The 21,369-nt window shown below is 46.2% G+C and overlaps 1 protein-coding gene across 7 annotated transcripts; it reads right to left on the bottom strand.

The window, feature by feature from the left end:
- Positions 1–1,308: 1,308 nt before the first annotated feature.
- CACYBP (calcyclin binding protein) lies at positions 1,309–21,367 on the bottom strand. Of its 7 annotated transcripts, none has more exons than XM_075936928.1 (7): positions 21,214–21,367; positions 19,831–20,042; positions 12,955–13,150; positions 11,948–12,044; positions 11,324–11,423; positions 9,494–9,588; positions 5,652–7,584 (listed from the first exon to the last, which is right to left on the bottom strand). In XM_075936928.1, the coding sequence occupies exons 3-7, from the start codon at positions 13,115–13,117 to the stop codon at positions 5,784–5,786; spliced, it is 2,256 nt and encodes a 751-aa protein (XP_075793043.1). In that variant the 5' UTR covers positions 13,118–13,150; positions 19,831–20,042; positions 21,214–21,367; the 3' UTR covers positions 5,652–5,783. The 7 variants fall into 7 exon arrangements, with proteins under 7 accessions (XP_075793047.1, XP_075793043.1, XP_075793044.1 ...); XM_075936929.1 differs by having other exon boundaries at positions 12,955–13,232; XM_075936932.1 differs by lacking the exons at positions 5,652–7,584; positions 19,831–20,042 and adding an exon at positions 1,309–1,640 and having other exon boundaries at positions 21,214–21,362.
- Between the last annotated feature and the right edge of the window lie 2 nt (positions 21,368–21,369).

The following is a 21,369-nucleotide window of genomic DNA, read 5'->3' on the forward strand; positions in this document are numbered from 1 at the left end:
TGTTATCTCTGCTTTGAAATGCAGCAGCAGAGAGCTGCTGCCTCTTGCAGTCAGAGGCAGTGTAATGTTGCAGTGTGTATTCAGCTTCCCTTCCCTGCTGTAGCCTATGGGAAAGGACAGTGGCACCGAGAGGGGCTGCACTAGGGAGCTAGTCACAGCCTGTGGCCTTCTGTACCCTCACACTGAAAAGGAATACACTGTTGTAGACCATGTTTGCAGAGGTCGTCCTCACCACTGTGGTGAAGCAGTGATAGTGAATTTGGCAGTAGCCTCTATATTCAGGGAGACAGTTTGAGGTGCAGGGGATCCTAGCCTCCTTCCTATTCTGGGATGCTGTCTCCATCCCTCACATCACTGGGAGAAGGGTGTTTGAGCCTTTTTTCTCTTTACGCACATTCTGCCAAGAGTCCTACAGAGGCTCTGGTTCTAAAGCAGCAGCAGGTGCAGTGTCCTACCCCTAATATGGGAAGCTACAATGAGCTCCACAGGAACCAGTATGGGGACTGAGACTTGGTTCTGCTGGCCTATGGGCTCCTCATCACCTCAAAGCAGAGTGCAAAGAAGTCAGCAGTTGTATTGTCCTCTGGTAGACAGCACCACTTTCTAACAAAAGGGCATCACGGTTATAGCAACTTACTGGCTTGACGCAGACCCTTCCCATCAAAGGTCAAAAAACTTTAAAGGGTAGAGAGTGATTAAGCTTGTCTAGTGTTAGTCCAGACATTGTTCTTGCATGTTCCCTTTCTATGGCTACTGACTACACTGCTGTTACCCGGCTAGGTCTCCTGCCCTTTGGGAAGGCAGTGGAAAGAATGGGTGGATTACGGATAAGATGGTCACATTCAGCTTTTCCTGGGGATACTCAAGCAATTCTCTTGACTAGCAACAGGTATTTGCTCAGCCCACTTTCTACAGGCCTCCTACTATTCTTCTTAGAACAGTAGGTAAGAGCTTATTTTCAGCTCAGTGAGCCAGTAAGTAAAGTTAAAGATGCAAATTCCATTCCTACAGTTAAACTGTCTTCAGCAATCTCAACATGCCTGTCCTTTTGAGGTCTGAGAGTTTCCCCTACTTCCTGAATGTAAAGTTGCTCAGGCTGGATTAATACACAGCAACAGGCAGCCAAGTGACATGTTGACAAACACACAACAGCAGTTAAGGGTTTTTTCCCTTTTACAATTTTTCCATAATTGTCAGTTTCACAAATGTTTCAGATGAGCAGACCAATTAAAAGCTCTTTGGCAGGGAAGCGATACAAATACTTCCTACTCTTCTGGGAAGAGGAGGAACCCACTCAACAGAAATAAATGCTTTACATGTATATTTTATTTAAATATTTTCTCCAACCTGAAATGGGAAACAGGTGTGTGTCTTTGCTTGGAAGAAGGATGTGTAAACAATGCACTTGTAGAACTGATCTCTGCAGCACAGCAAAAGTCTCATATGGAAGGTCCATATCAAAGCAGCCTTTGGAGAAGTTTCAAATATCTAATGGTATATCCCCTTTGCCTTGTTTCTCTCTGCTTTCAACCCAGGCCTTGTTAATGGTTCTTTTCATCTCATCATCTCCCTCTGCATACATCTTTTTCAGAAGGTTCATCAGCCCCTCTCCAGGGTCTGAGGTGTCATATGAGGCTTTCCTGTAAGACAGGTTAAAATGCATGAAATAAGTTTATCATTGTATTATTTGTGTCATGATGTCTACAAGCCTCAGTCATTTATAACAATTCTCTGCAGCATTTTGCTTTGGGTTTTAGAAAAGGGTGTTTATGGCGTCTCAAGGTGAGTTCTCTGTTTGAGCTCTCCCAATAAAGGGAGAGGGCAGGAGAGCACAGGAAGAACCTTGTAGAGGGCACTAGGGTTTGAAATAGGTGTAGATTAGGTTCATGGAAATGGTAGCTAAATATAGCACTGGATTCAGGAAGTACCAAAAATCAATGTCTGCTGTTACCATGAAATCAATGCCCCAGATCACTAAATCAGCTTCCTACCAATGTGACAATCCTGAAGTATCCCTGCCTATTACATCTGTTAAGCCACCTGGCACCTTAAAACAGGTTTCACTGCCAAAGGATAAATGGGCATATACTTTGACTTATTTGGTCATCTTATTTGTCAGCTGACTATCATCAGAAATATAACCATAAGCACTTACATTGCTCTCACTGGCAAGCAGAGGGGGAACTGCCCCGCCCCATGGCTTCTGCCGTCATCTTGCCTCTAGTACTGTATGCAAGGAGTTTCAATTAGCAGAAGAGCCAACTAAAAAGCCAAGGGTTGAACCAAGATGTTTGACCAGCAGGGGGAGCAAGTCCCCCAGGTGCAGGACTCGATGCTGAGAGCCAGTCTCCAAAAGTTGAGCCCAAGCGCTTGTCTCCAATATTGCCAGGATCTACTGTGCTATGGCGATTGGCCACCAATTGCTCAGACATACATTCCGATGCTCCAACTGGAACAAGAGGAGTAAGGGAGTTTCTCCTGTCGACCTAGCGAGGTGTGGACCCTGCAGTAAGTAGGTCTAAGCTACATTGACCGGAGTTATTCTACTAATGTAACTCAAACTATATAGTTTAGCTCTTCTTGAATTTGTAGTATAGACCTGTATAGATCAGCTGGGACCGTGACAGTGTCCTGCATCTTTTGACTTATGAGATATGGATGCAGAAGGAAGGTAGTTTTGATCTGAACCCAAATTTTGTAGCTAGGTCCAATGGATTTGCTGGGAATGCCAACAAGGTCCCATTTTATTTCTCCATAATGCAGAGCTACAAAGGAGGGACCAAAAAATACCTCAGACCATCACCAACAGGGATAGGGAAAATTCCACTACCTCCTGCAGGGTAAAAGCCTCTAAGAGCACGCAGTCCCATTTACAGCAGCTCATATTCAGCAATACTGCCTCCAAGCAGTGCTGCTTCTAATTTCTTCCATCTATGAATAGAATACATCCTATGTGCACTCTCAAATGTGCTATTTGCCCCACCAGTAGAAACAACAAACCAAGATTTTTTTTTTAAAGTTACCATGTGAATAATTGCTCAGGACAGGAATTTTAGAACTCAAAGAATTAAATTCAAGTGCAAGAGAAATACAAATTATGAAATGCACAGAACAGTGAAAACACTAAAATGACACTTTCAAAAAATGAATTTAGAGATTATGTGCATTGTAAGAAGTACTAAGTAGTAACTATACTACAGGTATGTGTTGGGAGGTGAGTGTGACAGATGAGCATGAGAGAGAAAAAGAGAATATGCTTATCAGTTAAACCGCCCAGCTGGGGAGTTTGGCTGTGCCCCCTCTCCCTATTCACTGTGGTCTCTGCAGGCTCTATCCCAGGGTCTTTGCAGTCAGCCAGCTGCCCCCAGCTCCGGGCAGTTTAGGAGCTGGCAGGCTCAGTCCAGGCACACACTGGGTCCTAACTGCCAGCCTCTCTCTCAGGGAGTTGGCTGCCTTCCGCTGCAGGTTCTGCTATTTAACTTGGAATGGCCAGCTCCGTCCTAGCAAGCGCAGAGTCCTGGCAGCCAGCCCTGCTCCCAGAGAACCAGCCACCTACCCTTTGTGCTCACAGGGCTCTGCCAGCCCCACTCCTGGAGCGCTAATTGCTTCATGCTGTGGACTCCATGGTTGGCAGGTTCCTGGGTCCCTTTCTCGGGGTCCTAGGCCAGCCAGTGTTCCTTCTAATTTTTTCCATCCATGAGCAGATTCAATTTTGGTGTGCAATATGTGCACCAATATTGAGATCTTGTGGCATGTATCCTCACGTTTATAAACAAAAAAAGTGCGTAGATATGGAAGAATATTAAAACAAGGCATAATTAACAAGGTCACTGCTAAGATATTTAATATGAAAACAAAAAAAATAATTAACACTGCCCTTGGAGTACATGTATTTTATCATCCTTTCTAACATCTCAGGCTGGTAAACACTCCCAAATGTGGCACACACAAAACAGCTATATAAAGAAAGGCATAGCCATTAGTGAAAGCAGAAAACTAAGCAGCAGAGGCCCAATTTAATAATAACCTTCTCCTACTAGACCTACTACCAAATCTTCAGGGGAAATGTCTTACAAAATAAAGCATCTGCCAAAGTAGCACTATGCTATGGATTCTGCAGTTCACAAAATCACACGTATTATCTGAACATAGCTTTATGATGCTGAAAAACACATCTGAGTCAACTAAAAATATCAGGCCCACCTCGCAAATACCAATACAATATTTTCTGATACTGGAAGGAGTACAAAAGTCACTCATAGGTTTATACAATTTGTAAGGGATATCAGCTCAATATTTCACCCACAGAAATCAGTAAAAATAAATACAGTAAGTAATACAGAAAGCAAGCAAACACCACCAAGGAAAATAAAACAAATGGTCGGTTATGTGTATTTGAAATGTGCAAATGCTGCAAAGCCCTGTACAAAAAGGCAAAGTTTTCCTGGTTTCACACTGTTTCACCAACTTGAAAAAAATCAGAGTACGCTCATTACATTTTAACTCTTCCCTCCCCACGCCCTAAAGGAAACAGAGCATTTAACACATGGCTTTGAGGTTGCATCCCTCAAATATTGGAATAAATTGCCAAGGGAAGTGGTGGAATCTCCCTCTCTGGAGATATTTAAGAACAGGTTAGATAGACATCTGTCAGGGATGGTATAGACGGAGCTTGGTCCTACCTTGAGGGCGGGGGGGCTGGACTCGATGACCTCTCGAGGTCCCTTCCAGTCCTATGATTCTATCCCTGCATCCCAGAGCTTGCAAATAAGGTCTTCATCCCGCAAGCACAACACTAAACCTAGTGCTTCTTTCTTATGAGTCACTGAGCTACTCTGAAGAACTGGAACTACACGTGATCTAGTGCCTGTCCCCAAACAAATAGTAAAACCTAATGGAAATCACTTGTCTGGAATCCAAGCGGTTTCCATTAAGTTTTAGAAATGATTTGGGAGGAGGCATCTCTCCTGGTCAGTGCCAGTGCAGCCAGGCTCAGTCAGACTTGACAGGTTAAAAATACAAGACTTATTTTTTAAAGAAATCCAACAGTTACTGGAGTTCTTCTCCAGCCAGAATTTGTCTGTCTCCTCCTAGCCCTGCTGGGGCTTAAAGGGAATCCCCCCCCTCTTCCTGCTGCCCAGTGCAGCTGGAGCTCAGACTTTCAGTTTCTCCCAGTTCCCAAAGCCCAGGTGGGCTGAAATGGAGGTAGACTGTCTTCTCCCTGCTGCCTCAGTACAGCTGAAGCTCACAATTCCAGGCCAGCTGGGGCTGCATGGAGTGGAATGCTCCTCTGCCTGCCAGCTGCAGCAGGGATTTCCCTGGCTGTCCAAGGCAGCCTGGCTGGGAGTGGGACATCCCAAACCCCACCTGACCCATCAATTTTCCCCACCTCTGCTCACTTTCCACACTTCTTTAGGGTCCTCAAAGGCACCTAATTAGTGGAACCAAAGCCATGCCTGCCATCAATTAGACGCGTGGCCTTTCCTTTCCTCTTCTACGGGTACGCAAGCGTGCTCTCGACAGGGAACTATGGTCCCTGCTGCTAGCCCCGGATCCCTTCCAGGTGTACCTGGCATTTCAGCTTGGCCGTGTTTGCACCTGCACTACAGATGTTCCAGTGCCAAGGGCTCACAATGAATCAGCCACACCTATGTATTCAAATGCCTTTATTAACAAGAAAAACAGCCCAGCCTTGTGTGTGAAAATTAAACTAACTTTTTAAACTTTGCTCATTGTATCCCTGAGCTGTCCAAAGCCCAACACGTCAGATTACTCTTTCAATTCTACTGCTTATTTTTGTTAAGAAAAATTAACATGTTGACATGCTCTGGTGTCAGTCTGGAGCGGAGCCGATTAACAGTCAGGCCAGCGTTAGAAAACACACGTTCTGCAGGCACAGATGTTCCGGGAATGCACAGGTAACTGTTTGCCAGTTTCGCAAGTCGTGGAAAGCGCTGGCCATTCATCTTCCACCACTCCAGTGGACTGCTTTCCAAGGAAAGGCAAGGCTCCCTGAAGTAATCTTCCAGTTCTTTTTCCACAGCGTCCTCATTCTCCTTTTCCGTGTAACCTTCACCTAGAAGCATCACTATGGCACTCGTCTTTTTCTTCAGTGGTGGCTCTTCCAGCTCATCTGGCTCGGCACCTCGCAGTTCAGCTCCAGCACTTGGAAGTTCTTCTATTTCTAATCTGGATGCAAGCTCTAGAAGCTTTGCCTTAGCAGCAACCTGGACAACCGGTGAAAGAAACCGCAGGTGTTTATGGCGTGGATCTAACAAGGAGGCAATAAGTGCTGGTTTGCCAGTTATTTCAGGATCACTGGGTGTCATGTGGCGCTCCAGAGAACAACTAACAGCACTCTTGAAGGCAGTGACAGTTGCGTTTTCAGCAGAAGCTTCGCTTTTGAGGTGAGTTTGGAGAAGACTGTTGCAAATTGGATAAATATTGGAAATTAAAGCTGACTGTTCAGCAGACATGACAGTTGTTGCGCACTTTAAAGTAGAAAGCACCGGTAAGAGATCCTCTATTAATTGCCAGTGCTCATCTTGCAGCTGAAGCATTCGGGCATCAGACTGTTTTGTTACGTTGCTATCTGAAAGCACAGCTGTTATAGCCCACCTTTGCTCACTGAGTCTTTCGAACATGTCATATACGGAATTCCAGCAAGTTTTAGAGGACTGGATCAGACTGTGTTGATGAACCTGAAGCTGAATTTGTTTTCTTTCCAGTGCTTTTGTGGCCACGGGGCTGTGGTGGAAGTGTGCAACCAGTTTACGAGCAGCTGTAACAGCACATTCCACACGACTGACAGAGAATCCATCACTTATGGCTAGCTGCAAGGTATGAGCAAAACAACTGATGGATTCCCATGCAACATACCTTGGTGTGTTGGCAAGCACAATGTTGCTTGCATTGTCATGTACGCACGCCAGGACACGGCCTGCCAGTCCCCATCTGTCCACTGCAGTATTTAATTTTGCAGCAAGGTTTTCTGCTGTATGTCGTTCTGCGAGACTTTCCGTTTGCAGAACTGAGGATCGAAGCTCCCAATTTTCAATGTAATGACAAGTGATAGTCATGTAGCTTTCTGTAGTTAATGCCGTCCAGCAGTCAGTGGTGAAAGCTACTTGAACAGCTTTGTCCAATTTTTGACGGAGAGACTTCACGCAGGCTTCATAGCACTTTTCTAATCGCAAAGTTATTGTCTGTCTCACAGGCACATTGTATTCTGGTTCTACGAAATTCATCAGTGCACGAAAACCTGAACCCTCAATGACACTCACAGGTAGCATGTCTGTAGTGATCATGGTGCACAACAATTCTGTTAGTTGTTCCTCGCGTTCTGCGGTACATTTTCTTGAATTGCCAGAAATAAACGCTGTCAGCGCTGCTTGATTTCTGCTTTCTGTGTCACATGAAAGAAATGGATGTTTCAGCTTCAAATGGTTGAGCATTGATCCGGTACTCTTTGCATATTTCAGCTCTCCAGAACACAGTTTACATCTAACAGCGTCTTCACTTATTTTTGTGAAATGATTCCAGGCAGCACTCCTTTTTGATCGCTCCATCTTAACTACGCAACCACTGTCACCAAAAATAAAATAAAATAAAACTTAAATGCTATTTGAACTGTGAAGAACACTGGCAAAGTGTCACAAAGTGAACGCTGGCAAAGTATTATTGCTGTATTTTGCCCAGGAAAACAAAGACATGTGGTAGCGGCTTGAAGGTCGCTACCAAAGCGTGAGGGGTGAAGGAATACTTTGGGGGTAGGAAACAAAAGACGTGGTACAAAGGAACTGAAAGGACATTAGCAAAGTGGGGAAGGAATACTTTGAAGGGGAAAACAAAGACATGTGGTAAGAAAGACTTTGAGGGATACTACCAAAGTGTGAGGGAGGTAGGGATATTTTGCACAGGAAGATTAGGGAAGTGCTGACAGCAAAGCTCCAGTAGGAGCCAGCATCCCACATTAAGAACGCTGGCACCAAGACAGGTATACAGGAAACTGATGTCGGCGACTAACAGCAGAACCCCAAGTCCTAGCAGCAGCCAGGACATGGGGCAAGCCAGGAGGCTAACTGCAGGAAAGCAGAGGTAGATGACCAGCAGCAGAGACCCTGTAGCGGGCTGGGATGTTACTGGCAGCAGAACCCACAGCACCAGCTGGAGCCTGGGATCCATGGAGAGGAGCTGGTAGCAGGGGGCCAGTGCATGCAGGGATCCTGCCGCCTCCTAAATTGCAGAGCCCACAATGGGGGGGCAGACGGCTCCCTGAGAGCAGGATTGACTGCCAGGACATGACACATGCCAAGATGGAGCCTGTCTGCTGCTAAACTGCAGCGCCCGCAGCGGGAAGCAGCCAACCAGGAGAGCGGGACCAGTTACCAGGACCCAGTGTGTGCTCCGATGGAACTTGCCAGCTCCTATGGCAGAGCTTGAAGCAAGTTGTACATCCCCAGGCAAAACAAACTTAACCATATAACTGACAGGATATTGAACAGTTACTGTTTTAAACAACTTTTTACATCCCTAGCGTGAAAGAGGCAGACTAAACGTGTGAAAGTGTATGTGCTAGCTTCTGCTAGGCAAGTTTCTCAGAAACCCTTACGTGCTATCGCTTTAAGACACTGAAAGTTGTCCTGCTCTGTTCCTGAGCCCTCATCTCCCCTCCGCTCTACAAAGGGGGTGGAGGGACGGGAAAGAGTGCAAGAGAGACAGAGTATGTGTTTGTGAATGTGTGTGAATGAGTGAGACAGACTGTGTAAGCTAGCTGCTGAGCAAAATCTCAGAAACAGCATACACTGCCTCTTTAAGAAAGGCAGGCAGTCACTCACCTTTCAGACTGTAGTAGCTTGGAGTTCTCCCCTGAGTCAGGCTGTGTCCCTCCCCTTCTTTGTAGGACTGAGGACAGGGGCAGGGAAGCACCTTGACATCAGCACTCCCCCTCCTCCCCCCACTCTGCAAAAGGGTCCCTCCTGGGAGCAACTGCAGAACGATCAGCTGGGCAGCATGTGAATCTCTCCTGCATGACTGCACATGTGCACAACTTACAGGGGATATAACCTTCAAGACAGGAACATGTGGCTTGATGAACAGTTAACTTTAAGCCTCTCATTGCTAGTCTTCACCACCACACCTCTTGTACTGCACCAGTCACCAGGTAGCCTATTGAAACCATTTAAGAGTGTACCAAGGGCATCTCACCTGGAGCATTCAAGCAGTAGAAGTGGCATGACTTTAGCAACTCAGTGCAGATTCCTTCCCAGTGCACTAATCATTAGTGCCAAAGGAATCCCCAGACCAAATGATTACTGAGAACAGGGAAATAACTATGAAATAATTCTTAGGCCATAAAAAGAGCTTAAATGCTAGACCCTTAAACCAATAATTCTCACTCCGTAGACGGGAGATGTTAAAGGCACAGTGCACATCCGCTTCCTTTTGTGACACTAATGCAGTTTTGTTAGGGGTGGAGTGAAGGGACACTCACTCTTTTTCCTTGCTCTCTTTTTCCACCTGAGTCAGACAATCCCACTTTTCATCCTGTTTCTTCTTACACAACACAAGGATCATATCCGTCTTGATCTATAAGGGGAGGCAAAGAAAACAAAATGAGACAGTAAGAGGTGAATCCAGGACTTTTACTATAGAAGATAGTTGTTACATCCCCAACAAGTAAAGTATCAGAAGAGAGTCTCGTATTCTATTGCTGAATGCTCATAACTTTCTCAGGGTATGTCTACACTACCCCCCTAGTTCGAACTAGAGGGGGTAAATGTAGTCATACGGAGTTGCAAATGAAGCCCGGGATTTGAATTTCCCGGGCTTCATTTGCATGAAGCCGGCCGGCGCCATTTTTAAATGCCGGCTAGTTTGGACTCCGTGCCGCACGGCTACACGCGGCACGGACTAGCTCGTTCGGATAGGAAGCCTAATCCGAACTAGCTAGTCCGTGCCGCGTGTAGCCGTGCGGCACGGAGTCCGAACTAGCCGGCATTTAAAAATGGCGCCGGCCGGCTTCATGCAAATGAAGCCCGGGAAATTCAAATCCCGGGCTTCATTTGCAACTCCATATGACTACCTTACCCCCCCTAGTTCGAACTAGGGGGGTTGTGTAGACATACCCTCAGTGAGTTGCTGTCTCAGTTAGTATTTTGCTCTGGAGCACTCAGGGTTATTTTGTTTTGAACACAGAACATAAGGCAGGCCATACTAGGTCAGACCAAAGGTCCATCTAGCTCAGTGTCTTGTCTTCCGACAGCGGCCAATGCCAGGTGCCCCAAAAGGAATGAACAGAACAGGGAATCACCAAGTGATCCCACCCCCCCAACACCCATTCCTAGTCCTGACAAACAGAGGCTAGGAACACCCTCCCTACCCATCTTGGTTAACAGCCATTGATGGATCCATCCTCTATGAATTTATTTAGTGCTTTTTGAACATTGTTAAAGTCCTGGTCTTCACATCCTGTGGCAGAGAGTTCTCACAATGCACAGTCAACCTGTGGAAGAAATACTTCCTTTTGTTTGTTTTAAACCTTATGCCTATTAATTTCAATCCCACTGAGTCAAATGGGATAACTCAGCTCTTGTTTCAGGCTATGTATAGACTCAGGCATCTACTTACTCTCTGGGCTTGTTTACCCAAATATTTTGTTCTTAGCAAGGAAAGCGGGGGCATGAATCTACTTTGCACTCCCCTGCAGCACATCATGTGTCTGTCTGGACCCCACCAAGGTCCCTAAGAGTTTGTTCAGGATATATCAAAGCACGCTAACTCTTAGTGCTCCTCAGCAGTGTCCTTATGGACAGATGGTGCGCAGCAAAGTAGATTCATGCTCCCACTTGCCACAAAGTAAGCGTTTGCATACACAAGCCCTCTCTGTGGTCTGGGATATTTTTTTGCAATCTTAAGAGCTAGACTCTGTGACCAAACTTTCAAGATATTTAGGATCCTAGAGATACACACAGACACTTAGGCTGGATTTTCAAAAGCACGTGAATGGATGCTTAACTCCTACTGATTTCAGTGAAATCCTCAAAAGTATTTGGGCACTTTTGAAAATCCTGCTAAGCATCTGTCTGCATCTTTGGGCACCTAAATACCTTTGAAAATATAGTCCCCAAGGCTTTAAAAGAAAAACATGGATTCTGGCATGCAATTCTGCTACATGGAGTGGAGTTTGCAGCAACAGAATATATGAAGTCATGATTATTGTTTCCTTTTTGAGGCTGATGTGAAAAGGTTTAAGGTTACATTCTGCTGCATCAGGCTCATTTAGGAGTCTAAATAAGTACCTACATAGGTTAGATATACCGACCTTCCTTGAGCTGCCTTCCACAGAGATGGGTTTCAAAAGGTTATTGAAGGTCATAGAGTAATTCTTCCCATTCAGATTCTTCACTAGAAGATCAAATGACCTGGAATAAAGAAAGTGTGTGGGTAATGAATGCACAGACTTTATTTCCTTATCATATACAATGTGCAAACAGATACTTAAGAGCCTCACTCTTCGCGAAACTGAACCCGCAAGCTTTGGTTGTTTGTCTAGGACGTTCTGATTCCCTACTTGTTGCAATACTAGAAGATTCCTTGGAGGAACAATTATCTAAAGGTTACAAGGAACTATAAGTTAGAAGTCCTATTTAGGATTCTTTTCATGGCTGTCTCAGACTAAATCACTTAACCTCTCAATGTTGGTTTTGTCACTCACAAAATGGGGCTACCACCAAAACTCCCATATGAGTGATGTACAGCTTAACTAGTATTAATAAAATACTTCGAGATCTTATGAAGACAGCTACATATGCATATGCCAAAGTATGACTGCACAATTTACATTTTTAATCTAGAAGACGATTCATTACAAAAGGCCCCTGAATCTCAGTGCATAGCTCTTCCAATATGCTCTTCCTGGTACAACATAACCACAGTCTGGACTCACCTCTCCGTAAAGTGGACCTGCACATTCTCAGCCGGAAGCTGCTGCACTCCATTTAACGTGATGTAAATCTTCACAAACTTATCTGACTGATCCCAACCTGAAAGGGAGAAAAATCAGACAGGTGTCTCCCAGCTCTCGGTGGTTCATGAGAGGTGTTCCTCTGAACAACCACTGCTCCCCTAAAAGACAGCATGTCTTCCACTACAGGCCATACACTACTGCAACTGCCTGCAGAGGGAAGGCGGTAGCTGCTCAGAGAATGGAGGAATGGAAGAGGAGAGGCCAGGCACAACCTTCAGGGCTCTGCTCCACTGGTCCCCATAGTGCAAAGAGCAACTTTACCACTGCAGAGAGAAGCAAGGCACCTCTGCCTGACTTAGCAGAAATAAGTGGGAAGAATTGGAGCTCGGTGGCAGATGAAGCTGCAGCTCTCTTGACATCTTCCTTTGATGCTCACTTTCACTCAGTACTCTATTCAATTGGGGCAGGGTGCTGGACTATGGGCCCTATCTCCCCAGATCAGCATCTTGGACACTCCCCGCACATCCTTGTGCCTGGATTGTAACAGGAGAGGACCCGTTCTTCTAATTCTTGTCAAATATGAGGGAAATTTTAGAGTGAGCAGGACAAGGACCAGTAATCCCCAACCCATTAATGCTGGAGGATTTAGGGCCTCTGAAGCCTGCTGCCCTCCCCCCACACTCCAGCTGCAGGTAAACCCAAAGAGACCATTCCCTATCTCCTGCTGGTGCCAAGAAAGAATACTAGGGGACTGCTCTTCAGATTACTTTTGCTTTGGAGACAGAGCTCTTGGGATCCCTTAACCTTCCCACTTTTAAAACATAATGCCTATATTGAGCAATTATAACCACTGTCATTTAAAGACACACATAAGGTGAGTATGAGCGACAAACTGAGTTAACCACCAGTTGGCGCTAATGCCGCTTTCTGTGTCTCTATCATTCATTTTAGCTCTGTCAGAGATGAGGGTGGAAGAGCGACCCTACCATAGCTGTTGATTTTCACTGTGTATCCCACAGTTGGCGGTTTCTCTTCCTCCATAGCCTCTTCTTTTATCTTGATTGCTGGCAGATTCTTGATTTCCATCTCTAGCTTGTATTTTTCTGCTATCAAGATATCATAAACTCTTTTCCTAGTGGCTTTTTTCATTAGCTCTTTCACCTCTTCCAAGTCTTTCTCCAGCTGGGTTTAAGAACAGAAAACTATGTATGTACATTAGACATATGCCTCTATCTGAGGTTTACTGCTGAGCCCATTCAATCATCTAAGTAACAAGAAACAGGAGATGGATTAGACAACTGAACAGGTCTTGTCCATCCCAGCCCCATGGACTGCTACCTACCATGTTTTGTTCAGTCTAATATTAAGTACTGCAAAGAACAATAACACCACCACTTCCCTATTCCACAGTCTGCAATTTTTCCCCAATGTTTAGTTTGCTTTTTCCCTCTAAAAACTCCGAACAGATATTTTAAGTGTTTAAGTGGGGCAGAGATTCTTCTTCTGTGTTTGTACAGTGCTCTAGCATAACTGGATCCTGGCTCATGTCTGGGGCTCTGATGAAATAAGAGCAACATATAAGCTCCCATTCTAGATCAGACCACTGGCTCTTCAAGCCCAGTGGCCAGTGCCAGAGCTGCAGGGAGGAGCGTTCAGAACGGGGTAATTTGGGGAAAATCCACCCATCTTCTCTTTCTGGTTGTCGAGTACATCCCTGACCATTCTGGCCAATAGCCATAGATAGCCTCCCTCTGTGAATTTGTCTAATTCTTTTTTTAATCCAGTTATAGTTTTGGTTATCACAAAATCCCATGACAACCAGTTCCTCAGATTAATTGTATGGTTATATAAATAAGTATGCCCTCTTGTTTGTATTAAACCTGCTGCCTGTTAATTTTATTGGTTGACTCCCTTGGTTTTTGCATTATATACTGTATTTTCCGGCATATAAGGCGACTGGGCGTATAAGACGACCCCCTAATTTTTTAGTTAAAAGATAGGTTTTCGTCTTATACTCGCCGTATAAGACTACCCCCCCTTAAGAGGCCAACCGGCAGCACCCCAGCGCCCCTCCGCCTCCCCGGCTTTGCTCCGGGTGTCCCTGGTCTGCTGGAGACGGTCCCCAGCAGACCAGGGGCACCGGGAGCAAAGCCGAAGCAGCGGCGGGGTGCCGCGCTTCTGAGGCTTTGCTCTGGCAAAGCCTCAGAGGCGCGGGACCCTGCCGCTGCTGTGGCTTTGCTCCGGGTGTCCCTGGTCTGCTGGGGACGGTCCCCGCGGACCAGGGAGACGCGGAGCAGCTTTTCTCGCCCCGGAGTACACGGGCGGCGGGACCGCGAGGTCCCGCAGTCTGTGTCCTCCGGGGCGAGAAAAGCCCCGTTCTTACCTGCAAGTCGGGGACTGCCTGTATACCCGGCGTATAAGACGACCCCCGATTTTTGGGGGATGTTTTTTAGCATAAAAAGTCATCTTATACGCCGGAAAATACGGTACTCAAGAGTAAATAGCATTCTATTCACTTTTCCCACACCGTTCATGATTAAGTGTGTCTATCATATTCCCACTTGTCTCTTTTCTAAGCTGAAAAGCCATCATTCTCTTAGTATGTCATTGTATAGAAGACATATCATGACTATCATAATTTTTGGTCTCCTTTTCCAGTTCCAATATATCCTTTTTTAATATGGGGGTGACCAGAACTAGACACAATATTCAAGGGATAAATACACCATGGATGTATGCAGTGGCATAAAAAAAATAACCAACCTACTGGAGAATAGTTCCCTCAGTTCTAAGAATTTCACAGGTGTGACATTCCCCAGCAACAATTACAGTGCTTTGAGATGCAAGACAGGCAATATTCAGTCTTGGATCAGCAACAGTGTAGTCCTTTCAAAGCTAGCATGGAACTTTGTGCCATTAGAGGTGGAAAAACTGACAGCTTCCTCCACCGGGATACACAGTAAGTGTTCTCTTGCTGGTAGGTTCTGAAGGATCAGATCTTAAACTACAAACACTTTACTCTCCATGACAATTAAGGCCTTGTCTACATTATGCCGTGGATCGACACTTTTGCAATTGATTCACCAGACGTTGATTTATCGTGTCTAAATCAATCTCTGAGCATGTGCCTGTCAACAATGGTACTCCAAGACAAGAACAGTAGCCAGTGTCAATGGGACAGCAGCCCTGCTGACCTTACTGCACACAAGATGCCATAGTGAATATGTCGACTTCAGCTATGCTATTTATGTAGCTGTTTACATAGCTGAAGGAGATAGATGGTGCTGGTGAGCATAGACAAGACCTTAGATTGTAACTAATCACCTCAAATCACATTCCAAAATTTTAGTTTCCACTTCGAGCTAAAGACAAGAGGAATCAATATGTCCACCCCAATACATGTAATACTGGTCCATGAAGCATCAATTAAGTTGATACAGAAGTAGGGATGTAAAGGAGTAGTCGACAGGATAGTCGACTAGTTGCCAAGGAGGAGAGGAAGGAGGGTACCTGAAAGCAGCAGCACCGCACTGAGCCCAGGGTCAGCTGGGGGGTGACCCGGGGCTCAGTGCTGCCGCTTTGCAATGCGGGGCAGAGCCCAGGATCAGCTGGGGAGTCCCCAGCTGACCCTGAGCTCCGCCTGGCATGCCAGCTTTGAAATGTACACAAGTCCCCAGTGGGAGCTCTTGTGCATTTCAAAATAGCAGCATAGCACGGAGCCTGGGGCCAGCGCAGGACTTGAGTCCCCCACTGACCCTGGGCTCCAAGCAGGCGCTTCCATTTTGAAATGCACAAGAGCCCCCGCTGGGGCTCTTGTACATTTCAAAGGTGGAAAGCGGAAGTGCTTATCGACTAGTCAAGTAGTCGATGGAAATTACTCAACTAATAAATTAATTGCTACTTAACATCCCTATACAGAAGTACATATTCCCCTGCAAAGAAGTCTTTCACCTACTCAAAGCAGTGACTCCTACCTCTTTTGGTTGAGCTAAGGGAAGAGACAAGAATAACTTCCTCATGTCCTTTTCAAAATGCTCTATCATCTGCTGTATGTTAATCAAAAACCATAGATAAGTATAGCAACTAAACCAGAGGTAAGCTGATTAGAAATAACTTGTTAGTCAACCCCAGAACTGACCAAAGATCAATTGCAACTGATAACTGTCTGTTATCCTAAGAAATTCAAACCAACTAGCTTTCATCCCAAATTTAAAGATCTATATCTGTCTGTTTTATATATCAAAGGCAATCACTCTTTGTACATGTTTCATGTATTCCTTCACATAGTGTAAGACCTGAAAGATGTGAAATGAAATATTAAATATAATCAAAGAATGCATGGCCTATGTCCACTACATTTTGAGGAACTGTGATGGTGTCCATACCCTTCACGGGCCGTGAAAGAGATAAGGCCTGAGACGCCAACCTATAGAGAGTGGGCTAGGATTAACTGAAAATGAAACCCAGGTGGGGACAAGCCACTCTAAAGGCAGGAAGCTGAGAGCAGAAAGGAGCTGCTTATAGGAAGTGAAGAAGTCTGGAAGTAGAAGGATAAGAGGGGACCCCATTCCTCAGAAAGAGAGCTGGCCCTGGGATCCTCTTCTGTGTGAGGAAGTCTGACAAGAGGCCAGAAAAGGGACTAAACAGCCTCTTGAGTGGAACAAGCTCCAATGGGAAGCCCTGGTAGAGAGAGAGTCAGGATTTGGTGTGCCAAGGAGCCCAGGGAGGCACTCAGTTGAGGAATAGAGTGGCAGGGATGAGAGGTCAAACTCGAAGGCAAACTGGTTTAAATGTGCGTATTTTTAATTTGGGATTTTGGGGTGGGGTCCAAGGGGAATCCTAACCTCTGAGAGAGCCCAGAGGGGAAAAAAGTATGAGGACCATGGGGCCCAGAAGAGAGGCCCCCGCACAAAAGGATCATTTGCAGTAAACTGTTTTCTGTTGGACTTTGTTACAGGGCGTGCCTGCTATAAGTCACCCAGGTATGCATCCGTTCTGCACTGAAGTTGCTGATGGTTGTAGGAGCTGATATGTTATAAGCTCTCCCATTCCCTGCTCTGAAGGCGTGCAAACCCCTCCCCCACCACAATTTGCACAAATGGAAGTCAGCTGCAGGAAAAAGATTCCCCACTCTAAGTTGTTTTGCTATAAGTCCAAGGGTTTTTTGGGGAATGTACCTTGGACTCATAGTGAGGACAGCCAGTACCCTAGAATGGGGTGGTCTAGGTTACAGAAAGAAACAGACGACTAAAGCAGCCATCAGCAAGAGGTGCAAAATGCAGAGAAACACACAACACGTTTCACTTTACCAATTAGTGACAAAAATGGTATGGAATTTTCTCTCTCTCAGGCCAGATCTATGCCAGACCTGGAAGTGTGGCTTAAGGTATGTAACTCCAGCTATGCAGAATATGTAACTGGAGTCAGTTCACCTTAAGCTGAGCTTGGCAGCATCCCCAAAGCAGGAGGCTGATGAGAGCAAATGCCCCAGTTTGCTTCCCTTACTACTTGAAATACAAGGAATACTGGATGCCAGTGGAGTGCCCTCTGAGTTCCATTTAGTGAGTCTTAACTAGATTATCTAAATCAAACTCCAGAAGATCAAGCACAGCAGCCCACTATGGACACAGGCTGCTCCAGCCAGGTCACCTGAGCAACCCCTGCCTGCAGGACACTCGGGCCCACGACAAGCAGAGGCTGCACTGGAGCAACCCGTTTCCACCATAGGGTGTCCCCTGAAGCAGCTCCCTGCTGGTAGCAGGCAGGAGCTGCTCCAGCCCCACTGGTTAAACCTTCCCATCCCTTCTGTGTATGGCCTATAAATACAGACTGAACCTCTCTAGTCCGGAACCATTGGGACCTGACCAGTGCCAAACCAGAGAATTTGCTGAACCATGAGAGGTCAATACCGTCTAGATTCATTATAAAACATTTCCACTGCTTACTGGGCTCTCAGAAGACTTTTAGGGGTAGATTAGCGCTAAAAAAACAGCACAGAACACAGAGAGTCAGGACTCATGGCTGTAAAACTTTATAGAATGCAGAAAACTTGGGGCTGTTGCTACATTTCAAAGGCAAAAGTGCTGGTCCCCTGCTCCCTACAGTGTTTAAAAGCGGTAGCGCCACATGGAGCCCAGGGTCCCCAGCTGACCCCAGGCTTCACATGACGCTGCTGCTTTGAAATACCGCAGGGAGCCCGGCCTCAGGATCCACATGGCATTTCAAAACAGCAGTGCCACATGACGCCTGGGGTTAGCGCAGGAGTCCTCAGGCTCCATGGGGCACTGCTGCTTTGAAGCCCATTCTCTTGCCCCACCCCATTGCTGCCTCTTTCTTACAAAGGTAGGGGGCTGGGGTGGAAGAGTGACTAGCAGACTAGGGTGTCAACTATCTGATAAGCATTTGCTTATCAGATAGTCGACTATTCAACTAGTCATTCACATTGCTACTGGATATCACTGGCCAGAGAGAAACTGAAAACTGAAATCCAAGAGCCTCTCTCAAATGGACAATAAAAACTGTGTATGCGTGTGGTCCTGCCTGCCCCCAACAAACCCTGGAACAGCATATATGAACTGAAATTACCCTGTGGAACACCAGAGTTTAGCAGAATCCAAAAAAGCAGCAGCAAAATTCAGAAGGTGCACTGATGCTTGGACCAACTGCAGGAACAGATGCCTCTCTCCAAGTTAACAAAATGGAGAGATGGTGAGACTCATTCCAAAGATGGTAGTTTAATTTTGTTTTGATTTTAATGTAAATAACTGCAAGTTATATTGGGTCTGCACTCTCCTTAAGTAACCATATTTTGGATTTTAACTAAGCAATGACAAATGTATGTTTCTCCTTTGGAAGTCTAGGCATATTGGTTTAAGAGAAGTTCAAACAATAACTTATCAATTTCTTTTGATGTTTTAAACCATTCCAATTCAAACCAAACATTGAAGAGACCAGGATCCATATTCATAACAGATCCTTTTTTGGAAAATTAAAGTATAATAAATGCACTAGCGATATTACAGAATTGATGTCTGGTGGCAAGAAAGAAATCTCAGTGATTCCTGTTATTCAGTAGTATAACTGCTTGGCCTCAATACAGTTCTGTCATCTGCTTGCAAGACATTACATTGTAGTCGGTACATTCCTACAATATTCTCTTTCCAAATGCAATAATAGGGTAGATTACCAATCTATGTGGCTCTTGAGAAGGTTATCCTAATAAAATTCCATTCCAATATTGACTAACATTTATCAAATTGGCAAATCTATTGTCTTATATTTTAGATTTAAAACATGACACCTGAGCAAGCTAATATAAAATGGATCCATATTCACACTTATGTGGCTCTGGTTCTTCAGCATAATCCTGGTTCTTATGGCTTCAAATTAGGTTACATCCAGCCCTTATTATTTCAGGGATCCCATGGCCTTTCAGCCATCTCAGGCCCAGAAGTGACAAAAGGATGCTGGGCCTTAAAGACTATTGGTGGCATGATCTGATCTTTTATTGTGGGCACCTGCAGAAGGCATCACACCAGCCTTCAGCTCAAGGTGTTTTGAGTTCACACCCAAAACTGTGCACTTGCTTTCTTCATCTTCTTAGCATTATTGTCCGTAGTCTTGTTCCCACCCATCCTCCTAGGTAAGACAATTCAGTGTCTTCAAGAAATGTCTGTGCAGCACCATAGGTAAATCACTTAACATTGATTTGATAACGATTCCTTACCCAATTTCATCATTAGGAGGACCATCTTTAAATGGCTGACTGCATTTCAGATTGCTATGGCCTGGCTGACTTGAATATTAACAATCTCCAGGCTTATTCGGTCTGAGACAAGGAGAAGCAGGGCTCTACTGATTACCTCAGTGATGTTTCTGTTGCAGACTTATGCACAGCAGCCTTTCCTGCCTGTTTTTTGCTTCATACAGGTACAGAGAACTTTAACTTAGATTCTGCCTTTAGGGAGGAATCCTGCTTTGTTGTCTGTCTGGCAGATCCTCCTTCCAAAATTAGGAATCCCAAGATCTCTTGCTTCCTAGGATCCTCCTCCTCCCACCATGTCTCTTATTCAGTCTAGGGCCAACAACAAATTAAGTACAATTAGACAAGCATAGTTATGCCAGTAATCCCCCCTCCCCCCCAGTCAGGAAATGAATGGAAAGGTTTAAGTGCAACTGTAAAGCGCTATAGTAGCAGGAGTCCACACATTCCTATCAGCTACAACTACTCGGCTGTATCTAGACTGGCCACTTTTTCCGGAAAAAGCAAGCGCTTTTCCGGAAAAACTTGCCAGCTGTCTACACTGGCCACTTGAATTTCCGCAAAAGCACTGACGATCTCATGTAAGCCTGTCAGTGCTTTTGTGGAAATATTATGCTGCTCCCGTTCGGGCAAAAGTCTTTTTCCAAAAAACTTTTGCACAAAAGGGCCAGTGTAGACAGCAGAGATTTGTTTTCCGCAAAAAAGCCCAGATCACGAAAATGGCGATCGGGGCTTTTTTGCAGAAAAGCGCGTCTAGATTGGCCACGGACGCTTTTCTGCAAAAAGTGCTTTTGCGGAAAAGCCTCCTGCCAATCTAGACGCGCTTTTCCGAACGCGCTTTTCCGAAAATGCTTTTCACGGAAAACTTTCCCGCGAAAAGCATTCCCGGAAAATCATGCCAGTGTAGACGTAGCCCTCCTGTGGGCTTAGAAAAACATCTTGACCATCAGGGATTACACTTATTGCATGGCAAGGAGCAGAGAGCAGAAGGGCAGGATAATTCCGGCCGGGAAACACAGGACAGTTCAGCACTGCACTTCCTGCTCCCCCAGTATTTTGAGAAGGCAGAGGGGGGCGAGGTGCGGGGGCGATGGCCGAGGGAAGAGGGACGGAAGGTGAAGAGGCAATGGGCAGGCAGCTGCGCTAAGGGCCCCCCCAGCTATAACGGTTACAGCCAGGGCTGGGCGCGGCGGGCCCCCAGGGGCTCAGGCCTCGCCTGCCCGGCTCGAGCTCCGAACGGTGGGGCTGAGCTCGCCCCCCCCCCACTGGCGCCGGGCCTCAGTTTCTCTGGGGGGAGGGGCGCCATCGCTCCCAAGCCTGCCTGCGCCTGGGGGGGGTCCCCGAGTCAGGCAAAGCAGGCCCGAGGGGGGACCGGCCCGGGGGGGACCCCAACATCTGGCCCCGCTTTCGTGTCGTCCCCGGGTAGCGCCCAGGCCCCTCCCCCACCCCTACCGGGCTCTGCGCCCCGCTCGGACCCTCTCACCTCTTCCCGCGCAGACGCCATATCGGGGACGCTGCACCCGAGCCGGGGGGAGGGGCAACCTGACACTGACGCAGCGGCTACGCTCGACTCGCCCCTCCCCCCCTCTGGAACTTTCCGGAGAGCCCCTCCCCCCCCGTCTGCCACGCCCCCGCTGAC

Source organism: Pelodiscus sinensis, chromosome 9 (assembly GCF_049634645.1).
Source record: "Pelodiscus sinensis isolate JC-2024 chromosome 9, ASM4963464v1, whole genome shotgun sequence".
Classification (NCBI taxonomy): domain Eukaryota; kingdom Metazoa; phylum Chordata; order Testudines; family Trionychidae; genus Pelodiscus; species Pelodiscus sinensis.